This window comes from Alosa alosa, chromosome 20 (assembly GCF_017589495.1).
Source record: "Alosa alosa isolate M-15738 ecotype Scorff River chromosome 20, AALO_Geno_1.1, whole genome shotgun sequence".
In the NCBI taxonomy this organism is placed as follows: domain Eukaryota; kingdom Metazoa; phylum Chordata; class Actinopteri; order Clupeiformes; family Clupeidae; genus Alosa; species Alosa alosa.
Genome location: NC_063208.1, coordinates 30,017,727 through 30,035,340, shown reverse-complemented (window position 1 = coordinate 30,035,340; position 17,614 = coordinate 30,017,727). Strand labels below are relative to the sequence as shown.

At 39.6% G+C, this 17,614-nt stretch overlaps 1 protein-coding gene across 2 annotated transcripts in view; it reads left to right on the top strand.

The window, feature by feature from the left end:
- The window catches only part of nup98 (nucleoporin 98 and 96 precursor), a 101,783-nt gene extending 87,790 nt beyond the window's left edge, over positions 1–13,993 (top strand). For both annotated transcript variants that reach the window (XM_048229241.1, XM_048229240.1), the window contains 5 exons: positions 7,641–7,862; positions 9,200–9,441; positions 11,983–12,137; positions 12,771–12,882; positions 13,034–13,993. In XM_048229241.1, coding sequence (XP_048085198.1) covers positions 7,641–7,862; positions 9,200–9,441; positions 11,983–12,137; positions 12,771–12,882; positions 13,034–13,236 — 934 coding nt within the window. In that variant the 3' untranslated portion in view covers positions 13,237–13,993. The remainder of the gene's footprint in view (positions 1–7,640; positions 7,863–9,199; positions 9,442–11,982; positions 12,138–12,770; positions 12,883–13,033) is intronic.
- Positions 13,994–17,614: the final 3,621 nt, after the last annotated feature.

Here is a 17,614-nt window from a genome sequence, read left to right as displayed (position 1 = left end):
ACACTGGATGAACAATGGATTTTATGGAGCAGCGTTGACCAAATACTGAATCGCGGATTTACACGGGCGGCAAAGTCTTTGATGCTGGTGTATGCGGAGTTGTATTGAAAAGAATGGAATCTAATCTAAATGAATGTCGAAAGCAGAGTGCATCGCAAATAGTAGCAGCCAAAGAGGAATGTTGATAACAGAACAAGTGACAGTGATATAATCTTTGGCGGCACACAACTAATGCGTCAGCCTAGGCTACTACTCTTTGGCCGGCTTGTAAGCCCAACCAAGTGTGTGCAGCATGCCTTTATGTAGCCTACTAACGGCTTATCATCATAAAGATACATTTAATCTGCATCACGCCCCATTTTAGTGGAAAACATGTTACATTACAGTGGGCAGTCCTTCGACTTGGCCAGCTTCCCTCGCGGTCCGCGCGCGGGATCACGCGACTTTTAATTTGTATTTTTCTAGTGACGCTGCAACGACACTGCAACAACCGGCAGAGGTCTCAAGTGAGCAGGGTGTCTCAGACGTAACCCCAGGCCTAGGCAGTTAAGACCCACGATACCCTCTAGAGGTTATTGTAGATAGCAGGGACCTACTGTCGAAGCCAGTTGCGTCTTCCTCTGGTGAGATAACCTATTACTCCTATTTTTAACTATCTCCCTTGGAAGTTGATCCGTGGAGATGTTTATGAAATAAGGAGCGACTACGCCTAGCTCTCGAACAGTTTGCTAACGTGCAAAAATGTTTGACCCTAGAGTTTTTATAGAGACACAGGTTATAGGCTACTTCTTGCTCTTGGTTTTATAAGGATGGAGATTTTGTTACCATCCAGCAGTACTAAAGTCCAACTAACCCAAGTCTTAGACAGAGCAGATGAATAACCACAGAAGAAACCAGTTATCTTACCCTCCTGCTGGAATTCGTAGAAAAACCAAGAAAAGACACAAATACTGCTTGAAGAATTGGATGCCAAGGTTAAATGAGTTCTTTACTTTTCAGCACTTTGGTGATGTTACAAAATGCGGCGTAATATCCACTTGCAGGTTACAATGTTGTAGAAAATGGAAAAAGAGTAAATCCACAAAATAGGAAAATAGTAAATCCACAAATGGAGAAAAAGAGAAATAAGGAAAAAAGTCCTCAAAAAGGGGAAAAAGTCAGCTGATTGTCTTCTGCATTATGGCATTACAATGCAATCTGGATACATTCATTTAAACAGTTTTGAGACATACAATTCTTTACATGCATAATTCCCTAGACTTTACAATGTCAGGCTACTAAAGTACTTGTATTGATACATTTCATTCATCGCACTTTATTATTTATTATGAGTTCATTGTTTGCAGTTATGGTTCATTTTCCATTCTTTAATTCACATTCAATACTCAAGTATTTCTGAGGTCAGGGCAATCTGGTTTAGTAATCCAGCACATTGTTCATCATCTGTTAACACATTCATCCACTTCCACACTTTCAGGTAAACTTAATTCAAGAGTAGGTTGCAAGGTCATTGGTTTAACATTACGACTCATTTCCTGGTCAGTTTCTTTCCTAATTTGCCTAATCATATTTTCTAGGTCAGACAGATTACCTTGATAGCTAATGCCTATCTGTTAAGGCAGTCGATAGGCTTTTAGCCTACAAGATGATATTAGTCAGTGAGCTGCACCCACAACTCAATCGAAAGACAAGTAGGCCTAGCCTACCACCTATTTACTTTGATGCCTTCAAAAGACGTTTTGCTGTAGATCTACGTGAAAACACGTCCATACTGACTGAAAATTTGTGGAACACAGTCTCATAGTAATGTGGTTAACTGACCAAGCATGCCCCGATCAACCATCTGCAACTAGGAAAAAAGTCCGCACGCTGCTCCCCTGCAGCTTTCTGAAGCGGTGTTTCTGAAGCTAATGTAACAACAAATACCAACCACCTTGACGTGAAAAAGCTTAACGTAGCTTATGTCCCAAAACGGCAACAAGTCGTTTTACTCCCCGTATGCGCTCATTATAAAGAACGTTTAACATGTCCCAAAAACAGCTATCAATTAATCACCAAACGTCTTATAAACAAGTCTTGCTAGCAGCAACACCTTGCAAAAAATTATAACAATAGGCCTAGGCCTAATAATTGTTGGAATGGAAAGATGCAAGTTAGGCCTATGTTTTAAAAACAAATGCTCCCGTTACCCCGCAGAAGTTTCAAAGTAGCCTACATCAAGAAAAACTTTGCTACTGGGATAAGTTTAGTTAATTTACTGGGCTATCTTGGTTAAAAACACTCATTGCAGAACACTTCATGTAGGCTACAACTTCGATTCAATAAAAAAGATTTCTAAAGGAAAACCGTTGCATCATTACTCCTGCCTAGATTCGAACTCAGAACTGCCTGAAAGTTGCAGACCTGTACTGGAAATGCGTGCATTAACCCACTGACCGGCCAGACAACGCCATCTGCTTCGAAGTAGGCCTATTGGGCAGGACTGTAGCCTACACTGGTTGCTGTGGCACAGTCTTGAGTGACCGAATTCGTTTTCCTTTGTCATATGAATGCTGTCATTTTGTTAACATTACTGTTAAGGAGATGCTGTAGGCAAAGGCTATATTTCAACCTAGTTAGTGTAGTAAAAAAATCAGAACTATTCACAAGGTTTCTGGGCAGCATATTTATGTTCTGTTAGCAAGCGAACTTCTCATGACTGCCGACAAAGTAGCCTACTGCCATCTGACTAAGCTCTCATTTTAAAACATTACTGAGAGACAGGCACTGTGCAATCAAGAAATCTTGCCACTGAATCCAAAACTATGTTTAACATTACAGTATGTACAAAGCTTATAGGCTACAGTGGACTAGCATGTTGCAGGGGCTGCTAAAAACACAGAGAAACGCACTGAAAACTTGGCCAATCACAGCCCTTGCTGTTGAACGCTCCGTCCGGTTCGACAGCAGAACGCCACAGCGGACTATGCTGCCCCCAAGCGGCTGCAGTTGTACTTACATTTCACCCAGCTGCGTGAATCACCTTGATCGTGAATGAAGTGTCAATTTTTAACCGGGACCCACTGTAAGTACGACAAAAGTGTTTCCCAAACGATAGTTTGAACTATGGTGGTGGAACTTACATAGTCCAATGCATCGTTACACTACGTTAGTGTTTCCCAAAACCATAGTAGCAACGAACGTTCGCCACCACTATCGTAAAGTTGTGTAGTTACAACTACACCTCACGACCTGTGGTAGAATGCTAGTAGAAGCATAGTTCCGGGGATCTTAATAATTATAAATATATTTAGGTTTCTAATTGATATTTACTCTTCTAACCACCAAACAATGTTTAATGCATTAACTCAAGACATCAAACGTTTTCTAAACGATACAAACAGAAAGGATTCAGCAGGCAGCAAATGTAGAAGAGTAATTTCCAGTGGAAGAACAAAATGCTGAATGAAGCCCAAAGATATGAAGGCATATCTGGCAAGTTGTTACGTAAATGTTGACGTAAATGGTTGGGCTATAGGCCTAGTTTGCAAGGAGAAGACATAATGCGTGAGCATGCCACACTATCCACAGCTGTGGTAGTGGGGGGGGGGGGTGGTAGGGGTATATCCAATATATTTGAATACACATGTTTAGTAGGGCTGTGAGCGTCAACGCATTAATTGTGATGCGATTAAGGACCAAGCATAACGCTTTATTTTTTTTTTATTCTCATTAATCGAGTGGCACAAAATTATTTGTTTTATTTTACACAGTCACTTGTTCTGTTATCAACAATCCTCTTTGGCTGCTACTAGGGGTGTAAAGATTAACCGATAATGCATCGGGTATCCGCTTTTAACGGTAACGATACAGCTACATCGATAACGCGAAGCCCCGTGATCGAATAAAACTGAAATGAACCGGTCGTTATATCGATTTACTTGTTACGAATCGGTTCACAACCTTCTCTGCTCGCTCAGACTCTCATTTATGTTGCAAGCGGCGCGTTCATCCCACTTGCGGTTTTGAAACTACACATGGCACGGATTTGTGGGTAATGCAGTTCGTTTTGGGCTACATTCATTGCCAAAAGTTGTCAAAGGACCTCATTACCCATACATCTACTGCAACTTAAACACGTGACAACTCACACTCTGTCGTTTGACAGTTTTTACTCTTGTTTTTCAAAATCCAGCGCGAAAACGATAGTCTGAAGTATGTATGTCTGAAGTCTGAATTCTGATAGTCTGAAGTCTGATTTCCTTAATGTTAAAGAATAATTTGGCCCTTGCTGCTAAAACGAGAACAAATTATTATTATTATTATTATTTCGTTCATATTCACTCAGACTTGTGGCACTGAGTTTCTGGTTTTTGCATATTAGGTCTACCGTTGGAACAAAATAAGCCCAGAGAGTTCAATGATATGTAGGCCTATTTTATTCTTGTAGCCTAGGCTATGAGAAAAGGCCAACAGTGTCTTAAGCACTGTTTTATTTTATTTCGGTATTGTCTTACCTCAACAATAGACTACAGCTCCTTGAAAACAATCAGATATAACTCTATCTAGATGTGAATCATATTGTCTTTTACATGAGAGATTCACACCCCTTTTTCCTACTATTCTGACCCTTTGAGGCACTGTTTCTTGTCCTCAAACTGCCACAGACACTTCCTACTAGGCTTCTGCCTAGCCCTCCTCCTCCTCCTGTAGTCATGGAGATAATACTCCAATGCAGTTTTGAACTCCCGGTCGGCTGAATGGCACTTTAAAGCGCTGTGGACGCCGGCATCGTCATGAGTGTGGCGCACTATACTTTCGACATTTCAATTACATTACATTCCATTCTCAATGTCTCCGCACATCATCATCGCACTTTGCCGCCGCCGCTGTGTAAATTACGATTCAGTTCTATTTTGTCGACACAGCTCCATAAAATCCATTGTTCCTCCAGTGTTTGCCAGTTAAAAAATTTAGCACTGACGTGCGTGGCAAGTGACCGTGCACTCATGTCAGCGCCGGTGTCGGCTCAGTCGACATGGAATTAAAATATCACCGAAGCACTTATAAACTATAATCTACAGGCTAAGCACTCCTACACTGTTACACGTGAACTGAACATAATTAATGGACTAGGCCAGGGGTTCTCAATATTCTCGCATATCCCCAAATTCTCGGATGCGCAATAAAACTTATTTCGGTGCAGCACAGGCTTTTGCGGTGCTTCAACCCGTTATCACTAAGCTGTTCCTGTAATTATCTTGCGCTGCAGACAAATGGATCACCGAGGATGTCAATTCCGATGTAAACATAGCTAAGTAGTGGAAATAACTCAAGTCGTCATACTGTATTAGTGGAGGTTTCTTTTTGGGAAAGTGAAATCTGCCTTTTTTTCTGGAGTTAGACTTGTGCTTTTTTATTTCAACTTCAGGTGTATGGCCGTACGCATTGTGCATGCCATCAGGCTACTCCGCTACGAGTAGAGAAAGAATTTCCCGTGTGTATATTCATTCCAAGTTGGCCTACCATAACTTCCCAACTATGTAGCCCATAAAGTGCATGACAGTAGGCTATTTATATTTTTCTGTAAAAGAAACAAATGCATTTGTACAACTTTATGATGCAGAATTATGCACTAGGCTACTTGGAACGCACACATTTTGTTTGTGCAGGAGACAATGACACACGCACCAACTTGCTTATTTACTAACTCAAGACTTCAAGGCGATAAACGGCGCCTTTTAGGGCTGTACGTATAAAGTTATCCAAATTAATATAGTCTGTAGTTAGGAGTAAATAAAGTAGGCTACTTTGTAGGCTACATTATTAGCTGACCAATGCACTTATTTGCAATTGGGAAACGGACAAAAATTAATACTGCAACCCTTTCAACATTTCATTGCGGGGAGGGGGGAACATTTATTCCTGCAGGCGCCCTTGTGTCTGTGCCAAGGCTATGTAAGCTATTGGTGTTGTGGCTATGTACAAAATGTGAAATGAGGCTTTTGCGCGATAGGCGAAGAAGACGGAACGAACGATAATGCGCCTTTACTGTAGTGGAGTTTGTGAGACAGAAACAAGAGGAAAATAGTGATAAAAATGTATGTTTAAATTGTAGCCTGACTGTTGTAGCCTACTGCACTCTTGCACATTTTAAATCTGAAATAAGGAGGAATGTGAAGAGGCTGCTATTAACTGCAAAGAATGCATTTGCAAATGAAACTATCTGCAGCCTATGACGCAAATCCAATAACCTAAATGTCCGGTCTGTGGATGTCTGTTTTAGTTTTTGACAGCGCAGTCTTTGAGAATTCAAATGATGCATTTTAGTTTTTGCCCAAGCTGAAGAGTGCCGTCTGTTATTGTTCGAAAAAATATAGACTGATCATGCCCCTTACATTTTGCTACTGCGAGGTCCATGTGCGCCCCACAGAAATATTATTTAATTTTATGAGTGAGCTGTCACACCCCCCTTGCAATTTTCGGGCCCCCCCGGGCGCCCCTATGAAAAGTTCCTTATTTTTTGTTTGTTATGCCCTTTATTTTGTACATGCACTTCTGCTATAGCATTTATTTCAGTTTATATCTGCTATATTTTTGATGAATACAATGTGTTGCCTCAGGCCCGCTGCACATCCATGTATTAAAGTTAAGTTCATTAAGTAACTTTCTTTGCTTTCATTTGATTACCAGTCAGGATACACTGGTAAAAATGGCTTTACAATGTTAATATAGACTTTTGGAATGTTTATATGTAAAATAATATAATTTTAATCATGTGATAAAATAATTAATCGCGCTTAACTATAGAAATTCAGTGATTAATCAGATTAAAAAACGTTATCGTTTGACAGCCCTAATTTTTTGCAATAATTAGAGTAATTAATAAGGATGAATGATTGACTGGCTGGCTTACACATGTCTAGTCTGGACATATCACAAAGCAATACATTGAAAGGACATAAATGAATGTATGTAACTGTTATATGTTGGTAGTCATGTGATCATATCACATGACTGAGCTCTACCTTTTTAAGTGCACCTGTGTCATCAAATGTTAATTAAGCCCTGAAGAAGGTCGGAAGCGACCCAAACGCGCCGGCAGGTCCAAAGTAAAATAAAGAACTTTTATTAATATATCAGAGTGCCTCGGATCTCTTCTCTCCTCTTTGGACATAAATGAATATTGAGGTAAAGGATCTCATGACTTCCAACCAAAATATTTTAATATAAGGGCAAAGCCAGAAAGCATGGAAGTAGTCTGGAAAAGCCTGGAAAAATTACTGTTACTTTGACTAAAGCTAAAACTTTTTTTTTTTTTTACATTTTTCTGGTTACTACTTAACTCCATATACATATTATTTCATAATTTTGATCTTTGTTTTACAATGTAATGAGAAGTCAAAATAAAGAAAAACCTTTGAATAAGAAGGTATGTCCAACCTTTTACTGGTCTGTTTATCTCAAGTTTGGGTGGGATGGGTTGAGCAACAATTCTTTTTCTCTGATTCCTTGACAGCTCCCTTGTTTATAAAGTGAAATTATAACAATATCATCCATACTTTGTTGGACTGTGCTGTACAAATTAAAAACATGAAATGTTTAGTCCCTGAAATTACTGTTGAAAATGTTGACCGCTTGATCTATACATTTGTCTGTAGACACCATAACCTGCAGCAGCTATTGGATCCCAGCACAGTAACAATCCAGCAACTTGACTACCGACTTTGCTGGCATTTGTGGAATGTCCTACAAGCATTAAACTACACCCATCTTTCACCTGAGTGCCAGGCCCGGCTCCACTCAAGCTATGCTGCCCAACTGGAGAGTGCTGGCCACTGGGAGTTGTCCATCTTTGTGTTGTTGCATATACCCAACTCGATGTAAGAGCAGTTTTGCCTTTGCCTTTTGTTTTGTATTGTATTGAAGTTGTTTGGCGAGAAGAATTTTGGAGCATCAAGGCCTCCCTGTGCACCAGCACATCTTTATTGACCATCACAGGGAAATGGTTTTGAAAAAGAAAAATTGAATATTACCTTTTGTTGGTATTAAGATTATCTGTGCCAAAGTTCTTAAGGAAAAGTATTCCTTAGGGAACCCCTATTTAGTCGTTTTTCCACTGAACGGTACTTGCTGAACTCGCCTCGACTCTACTCGGGTTAGGTACGAGGTGGAAAGTACCACCCTCTTTAATGTAGCTGGGTGCCATAGCGAAGCAGAAGGAAACTACCATGGCATCATTAACGCAGGACACACAGTAATAACAATCTTAACAATATCAGCAACGTGGGAAATCAAGGGGATTTTGTTTCTAATGGGCTCTTTGCACATACTACTCATTTGTTTCCAGTGGAGCCAGGTGTGTATGAACCTGCCGCTATTGTTAATGTAATTAGTGTTTACACGGACCTGGTTGGGTGTTGCACCTAGTAACAGCATGTTAACGATAAAGAAGGATTTATGTGAGTTAAAATTGTTATTATTGGGCAAACAAGATATTCAGTGTCTGAGTGAAGATGTTAGGAGCAGAATATAACAGAAGATGCCATTACAACACAGTTAACGCTCCACCGGAAAAAAAGCGGCTGCCTTGAGAGCCTTTCGTGCAAAGAGCCCATTTCTGGTATGTGGTAGTTTCTTATGGATTTAAATTGCCATTGACACAGTTTGTTAATTCATAAGGATATAGAATGCTTATCTTTTAACTGCAGAACGTTTTCCATTTCAGAGTAATTATGTTATTCCGTAATTATGCATATTACGTTATTCCATTTTCAAATGTAATTAATGAACTGTGATATGTTGTGAATAATGTTAACAACATAATGTTGTGAATAATAACGTAACGAAAATTGTTAACATTAAGTGCTTGTCCTAGCACAGTATGGCTGAGTTATTTTTAAAAATGATCGGCTTGTTCAAAACATGGAAATGAGAATAGGGATCAATCAGTAACTTGCAATACTTTTTACCTTTTGGCCTTATCGCCTTAGCTCACTCAAAACCTCAATGGTGGTGATGCCAAAAATAGTGCTAGGTACCAGTTTTTGCTTTTGAAAAAACAAAATAAGCGAGTAGAGGCAAGTTGAGCAGATCCCATGCAGTGGAAAACCGACTTCTGTTTAGTTTACCTCTCGCATGACAACTGGAGACAGTCATAAAATGTGCACTCTGGATATAATTTAAACACTTGTCATGTGTGCTGCTGATGTCCTTTCAGGCAGCGTGAGCGAGCTGTTCGTGAGATGTTGTGCTCTTACTGCTCACTACTGGAGACTGAGGATTCTGCAGAAAAGGAGTCTTTTCTGACAAAGGGGCTGAAGATCCCTGTTCACTGGATTCATGAGGCTAAGGCCATCCGTGCACGCCATGATTCAGACAAGCATCAAGAAGCATTGCACCTCTATCATGCCAGGAGCTGGAGCCAATGCCACCGCTTGGTCATTCATCACTTAGCAGCAGGTAATTGATAGCTTAGCTGATACCAGACTCAATTTAGATTAAGACTTCATACAATTCCAGACATTTTAAGACATGTTAAGACCTTAAAGCAACACCAAAGAGTTTTTTTATACCTTAAAATAATGTTTCCAAAATTGTTTCAGTGGTTCATCAACTCGTAACAGGGTGAACGGCAATTCTGCATTCGCTTCGCGGCCCTCTATCGGCTATAACCGCAATCTATGTAGGTTTGCCAAATCGGGTAGCGGATCTGTAGTTCGATGGAAGGAAACTACAAATTTGACTTGCATCTGATGTCGCAATACATCGTACTTTTCGTCATGCAAAATATTCTACCTTGTCTGTGGACATCGTTATTTGCAAAGCTGGTGCTGGATAAACAAATAGCGTGCGTGCGACAGAGGAAAGTTCTTTGGTGTTGCTTTAACTAACAAAAATTAAATTACATATTAAACGGGTGGTTCAGGATTTTGGACATAGGACCTTATTTCCAAGTTAGTAAGTGTGATATTTATCAGTGGAGACCGTTTTCAACACGTTTCATCCAGTCCTAGTTGCAGAGTTTGCAGGTGCTAAGTCTACGGTATGTGTTAGCCTGCCACTAAAAACAGTCTTACCCACTCCACAGTACACCCAAGGCAAATAAATTATAACGCCAGACTATCAATGTAAATGTCTGTGTTGATAGAAATATGTTAGAAATAAAACTACCCTTGCATCACATTGCAATAGTTATACTTTGTTCCCTGTTGTTGGTAGTAGGCTTATAAGCTAGGCTACTACTAGGTGTCCCGATTGGAGTGCACTTCTGTTTACTTTTCAGCGCGGTACTACTAACCGGAGCAAGTAAAATTCCGCCACTGCTGAGAAACTAGTAATGTCCTCAAAATGTAATGTGATCATTGAGATGCAAGGATAGTAGTTAGTAGTATCTTAATTTATCTCAGCTAATAACAGAACCCACAAAAAAGCTCATCTTTTCCAATAGGGCTGACAAAATGATGTCTTTGAATTAGCTATTTGTGATCATTGCCCTTTTGAATGCATAAGAAATACAAAGATAAACATGAGCAAATATCACAGAGAAACCTAAAACATTTTAGTGACCAAGACTTTTTATCTGATCTTTTTCATAGCAACTTACATTATACTTCTGAATCACAGATATTGAAATGGCAAAAATGGCACTGGATTTCTTTACAAAAACTTTCCTTTCAGTCATTGATAAACATGCAATATTATAAGAGTAACTCCTGGTTACTTGAATTATCAGCTATATTTAAAGAAAGAAACGGAGCCTGATCACTAGCTAGGAAGACTGGAAACCCATCACACTGGTTAGCTTTTAAAACATTTAGAAATAAATGAATCATCTGTGCGGAAAGCTCAATCTAATTATTACTTAGACTTCATAGCAAACTCCAGCTCAAGCCCTGCACAATTTTGGAAAGCGGTAAACTCAAACAAAAACACAACCACTAATGCTATGCCCACCCATATCAAATATGATGACTGTTTCATATCTGAACAGAATAGGATTACCCTTGCTTTCAAGAGACATTTTGTTGAAGCTGGGCATTTTTTTCATAGAGTTTAAAGGGACTCCTCAGATAGTTGTCAATTCTGTACATTATACTTTTCAACCTTTCTCTCAAAATGAAGTGTTTGAGGCATTACACTACATGACAGTAGGAGTGCTGCTGGAGAAGATAATTTAGATCCTTTTTTCCTTAAATTGTCTGCTCCTATTATCACAAAGCATATAGTGCATATATTTAATCTTTTATTGTGGTGGTTATATTTCCTAGTGCATGGAAACTACCCCATCTGACACCTTTGCATAAAGGGGGTGTTAGATTATTTAAACTAGATGTACCGCATAGCGGTACAAAATATGACCGCCGCTCAGTCCTGTACATCCATTCCACGAAAATAAATCATATTAATGAATTTGTCTCCATCTTCTACTCCATCCCCCACTCGTGAAACTTTTGTGTATGCTTGTTCAGAATGTGTGTTTACGGGCTGTACACAAAGTAGCCTACTGGCGCTGCAAAGGTGAATAGATTTGTAGCACTTACCAAAAAATTTGTAGCATTGTTATAAAACCTTTAAAATATTTAAACAATCACAAGTAGGGCAGTCCATCCATTGCAACTGGACTGATGAAAGGTACACCTGTAGGCTACATTGTATTTGGGGGACTTTGACAATCCCTATATGACCACTTCGCTAGCGGCGGTCATAATAATTACTGTCCAATCTCCAAATTACCCTGTTTACCCTTCTTTAATTTGGCAGGCCTTACAATGTCAATACCAGCCCTCAGTAAGATTATTATGCTATTGTTGTGTTGTGAGATTTCACTTAACACTTAAACATGACCAAAACATGGGCCAGTGTTTTTACCAAATTAGTTTAACAAATAAAAATACAATGTGGAAAAAATGTCATGCACGCATTACTGAAAGTTTAAACAGTGCTTCTTTTGTCGCACAACAGGCATTCTGATCGGTCTTTTTGTTTTGTTGTGTGTTGTAGACTGCATCATAAATGACAACCACGACTACCTACTGCATATCCTAGAGGGACTTGCTGTGCCAGAGCGCCATGCACAGATACAGGACTGGGATGTTTCTGGTAGAGTGTTTCTGGACTACATCCATGTCATCCAAACACTGCAATCCATCCAGCAGGTATAAAAAAAAGTCACTCATCGTTTCATTATGATGTTTATCTGGAGGAGTCTCAATAGACTTTCATACTACTGGCTTCTATATGTTTATTACGTTGGGCCTTATTCACCAACTGTTCTTATGAAGAAACCCACTTACGCAGTTTTCACAAAGATGGCATTCACCAATGTTTTCTTGTACAACAGAATTTATGCACACTCGTAGATAGATAATGTAAAGAGCACCTTTACACATGTTTGAGTACGGACTTGGTGTAAATATTCTAAAATTGAAGTGGCAACTTTATATCTTCTAATTTATGAAATAATAATTAAATAAACTTGTAATCAAATTTCACTATTTTCCAAAGCATTAAGATCTTTAGAAATGAATAAATCAGAATCAGGTTTTATTGCCAAGTATGTTTCCACATACAAGGAATTTGCTTTGGTCTCAAGGTGCATGATGTACAATAATCAGCGGCAGTGTTCCTACTCCAACGCCAAACTTCCTATGGTTGTTTTACAAACGATAAGACCTGCTCAGAGCGGCAGTAGTGCTGTATGTGCCATCGAAATGATTTTGGAAATGTTAAGGGTAAAAAAACTCTTTAGGCGGCCTTTAATTACAAATGCTTTATTATTGTGTGTGCAGATGGATGGTCCAGGCTATGAGCTGGAAAGACTCTACACTGAGGTGACATCCCTTTGCAGCAGAATTGAGCTGCTCCCATGCATTTCAGCTAAGGATAGACTTGCTCAGTCAGGTGAGGATCAGTTGGCATTTTAGTGACTGAACTATGTAACTTGGTGCTGGGCATGGCACTATGTCACATTTGTGGTGATGAAAAACAATAAGCATTATCAGGCTCTTTAAGTGTGTATGGTGCATCTCACAAACTTTGGTCATCTCCTCAGAAATGGCAAAACGTTTGGCCAACATCCTCCGTGCAGTCCTGACTTTGCAACAAGAGGGAGATGCTACATCAGACCTCCCTCTCATCCCATTGTGCTGCCTTGCGCCTCACATTGGCCGGCTGCCTATGCCTGAAGATTATGCTCTAGAAGAGCTCCGCAGCCTCACCCAGTCTTACCTACGTGAGCTCATTTTCAGTCAGTGAAGTCAGTGACTGAAGTGGTGGATCCACTGGATATGGAACAGGAGGGTTTGGTTTTAGTAGCTTGCAGAAGAAGCAGCACTGCTATGATCTTTTTCAGACAACACTGTTGAAAAGATACTACTTTTGACAATACATTCCATTCTGTACCATTATCACTATTTTATGTCCATATTGAAGTTTTGCTTGGTGATGACTGGAGACTTATTCTGCAGTCTTAAAAAAAGTGCAAGTATTGACTGCAAAATGTTTTTACCCTTCAAGTGAGAGGTTTGGTAGATATGCTAAATATGTTTGAGCTTTGTCAGTGACCCTTTTTTTCCCTTCACATTGTGTAGTCATGGGAGGAGTCATGATGCTCTGAAGTTCAGGGTGTTGCAGTGTGCAGTGTTTGTAAGGGCTTGTAGCGGGGTTCCAATTCTTGTATATCTAATCAATTTTGTGTACCAAAAGATGAAACATATAGGCAAATGTTTATATTTTTGTAAAGTTTTAAAGGTATAAAGTATTACAGCAGCACTGTTGTGTAATAGAGCCAAAATGCACAGCTGAAGCAGTTCCATCCACCAATTGACACTTTTCTATAAACACACCTTATTTTCGCCCATGGAACTTCCATCCAACCCCCCCCACCATTTAATTAGTCTGTCCAGAACTACCGGAAAGATTTTTGTAAGGTATTCTCCACAATAGCTGAATCATTGTTTAACTTTGTTTCCTCATATTAAAACCATGAATAAAATAATTTTCCTCCTTGAAATCTGCCTTGACTTTTTGGAATGGGCCCACTTGCTAAAAACAATATTAAGTATAGGCCTAGTTGCCATGGCACTGCCATGACATCTTAACTATGGCTCCAAATAGACTGCATTTATTTAACTAGTGCAGTGCCCGTTCAAACATGCTATTCTTATATTTCTGGGACTTTCTGGGATAATTATTTCTATTTTTTATTCACTCGTTCAAATGTTCATACAAAGAGTTCACAAAGTTCTCATCAGGTGACTGAAAGTTAGAATGGTGGTCATTTCAGACCACTTCAGCACTTCATAAAATTCTCATAGTTTGAGAACTTTAAATTATTTGTAGGATATTCACAACTTGAGCTGTGTATGCAAAGACACAGAATTCAGAGTTCACACATTTTTTAATAAAATATACTTTTGGGACTACCTGCTAATACTTTTGGGAATGCAAACGTTTTTTTATTAGTATTATTTAATGTTACACTGATATGGCATGATGACAATATAAACACAGCTAACAATGGTATTAAATCGCAATAGCCTATGATTAAATGTAATAAAATATTCAACTAAGGTAGACTGCTGTTGTTCACAGCACTAAGCTATTAATGGTTACTGATAAAGAACTACTCTGAGTCTCTGGCCCTCTCTTGGAGCCAGGCATAGTGAGCTGGCCCTCGGAAGAAAAAGTTTGGGGACCACTGCTATAGCCTATGCTTAGCCTATTGAATAACTTGATGATGGAGAAAACAAACCATTTTGTGGAATGATGCATCATATGGAATTTGTAACGGTGTGACTCTCAAAACTCGGAAGTCTCTGGTGGCCTATAAGTGACATCACACTCTGTCTGCCACTCGTTGCTTGTCGCTGGTTATGCTTTGCATGTGTGGCATTCTGAGACGTTCTTTAATTCGGGACCATTATCGCTCGTTTCAATTTAGGACCTTGCAGTTGGAATTTTCGTGTGCTTATTCAAAGTCTAAAGACAGTCCAAAGTAGCTATCATGTAGGCCTAAGTGACATCTCACACTGTCTGCCACTCGTTGCTTGTCGCTGGTTTTGCTTTGCATATGTGGCATTCTGAGATGTTCTTTACTTCAGGACCATTGTCGCTCTTTTCAATTTAGGACTTTGCAGTCCGTGGAGTTATCTTGCACTCGCTTAAGTTTTTGTGTAACCTACACTGATCCAATTCTGCCAAAGCCCTGCTTCTATCCTCACTGGTAGCTTACAGTACAGTGCTGTGTAGGAGGGGGAGTGGCTACAGCAAAAGCCAATGTGCTTCTTTTACCGATATATTTAACAATATCTTTTGCATTTGTTATTCAAACAATGTCAAATTTGGCACTGCACTTACTCATGCCCGTAGCAAGACACCCGCCAAGTTTGAAATCAGTCTGACAAACGGTCAGCGAGATATGCGTGCCACAGACATCAGACGCTTCTTGCTTTATAGATAGATGTATTGTATTATTTTATTTACTCCCCTTTACATTGGGTTTTGTAACATGATGGACAGACATTGTTTGACACTGGTTTACAAAACCACTTTTGTGGAAACAACTTTTTCCACTTCTTTAATCTTGCCAAGAGATTCTCCATATTTCTGATGAACACAACTTCAAAAAACGTTTGTATCGTATTGTTTATTTTCATTAGGCTGTTAGTACATTATTGATTGAATGGATATTATTGTTTATTATTGCTATTGTCTTTAATGTAGTCTGACCAACCATTTAAATTGTTCCCTTGTTAAATTTAAGTATTATATTGTTTTGTATTTGTATGTCGCTTTGGACGTCTGCCAAATCCCATAACTATAACTCCCATAACTATTGATAGTAGGGGAGATTATGCGAAAAATCGTTACGCGGTGGATAGAAGCATGAAATTTGGTAGGTATGTTCCTTGGGTGATCCTAAAACATCCTAGAAGGGGTGCCCAAAAATATCTCAAACAGGAAGTGAGATTTTGAAGAAATTGAAGAATGCTGCGTTCTCTGCCACAAATTTGGCAGCTAATTCAATCGCCACCTAAACAACCTCTTTAAAGCTTGGTGTATATATATTCCTAAGACATCCTAGAAGGGGTGACTAAACATCTCAAACAGGAAGTGATATTTTGAAGAAATTTAAAATGGCCACCCATATAATTGACAGCTGATTCAGAGGCCACCTAAGCAACCACCTAAAAGCTTGAAATTTGATATATGTCCCTTGGGTGATCCTAAGTTATCCTGGAAGATTACTCTCAAACGGGAAGTGCATTTTTAAAGAAATTGAAAAATGGCTGCACTGCCTATCCACAATTGGCAGCTATATCAAAGGCCACCGAAACAACCTCCTAAAAATAAATTAGGTATAAGTGTCTTATAGATGTGTCTGTTTTAAGCAGACAATATGGCTACATTATGGCTACCTATACAGTATATTCACCAACTGTCTCAAGGATACTATAAACAGACACTCAAGCACCTCAGGCAGACCTCATAAAAAACATAACATTAAGCACACATGTCCCCTGCAACTTCTTAAAACACAGTAAAACACCACACTAGATTACATTAAACCTAGTCTACATACTGCATATTTGCATCTCTTCACTTGCTCTGTGCAAGGCAACCCAGCATCCTGGCAGAGGCTCACCTTTGCAGCCACATTTAAGAGGTTCTTGACATATACTTTGGTTGCCTCTGGTAAAAGTGTCCATAAAGGTGTCCAAAAATCACCTAATTTGGTCCATCCATATTTTTCAGGAGAAGGCACTGACTGGGTAGCCTGCAGACCTTTGGACAAAATGCTAGCTTGGTACACTGCTCTATTTGAATGCTGTATCAGTGCAGCCTTTGAGAGACATATTTGAGAAAACAAGTCCTTCCTGAGATCATTGACTTTTTTCAAGATCCGTTTTCTTATCCTAAATAACACAAGTGTACTTCTACAGCAATGCAAACATGTTTGATTCCTGGCTAAGCAGTTGAAAAGGATTTGCCGTCATAGCAATGAAGGCATCCATTACTTCTGGAAATGGTTTCCATGCAGCCCACCCTTTAGTCTGCTGTTCCAGAGGTAGCCACCCCAGCATCACATAGTGCAGTTGTTTAACTACTTCCATCTAAAAGTTCTCCGATTGTGTTCCATAGAGCCATCTCTATGTGTGACTAGGTGCTCTGTCAATTGTTTTACAACATTCATGCCATGTCTGACCATGGCAAAGCTGGCAGCTTTTTCATGAAGGAGAGGAAGGAGTGAGTTTATAGCAGGTGGGTCAGACAGTTCTGGCTGGAGTGAAGCATCAGTTTGATTGCATTGTCAGCCCACTTTTCCTCCTCTTCACCACAGGTATTGGTTTGGTTAACTTTTGGCACTAAGATGGCCTTTGGTTGACAAATAACAGCTGGAATTGTAGTGTATACTTCTCTGGAAGACAGAGCATATTTTGTGCTTTTTGAGCTGGCTGAATGTATATTTGCTCTCTAGCACCTTGGATCGGGAGGCGAGGCTGCTAGTTCTCTCACTAGCACGTCAAGGTAGGGGAGGTTTACTCAATGTACATACTGCACAGCAGTGGCGCAAAAAGTGGGTATGTGCTATATGCGGCGCATAGGGGCACAGCTCCATGGGGGCGCCAAA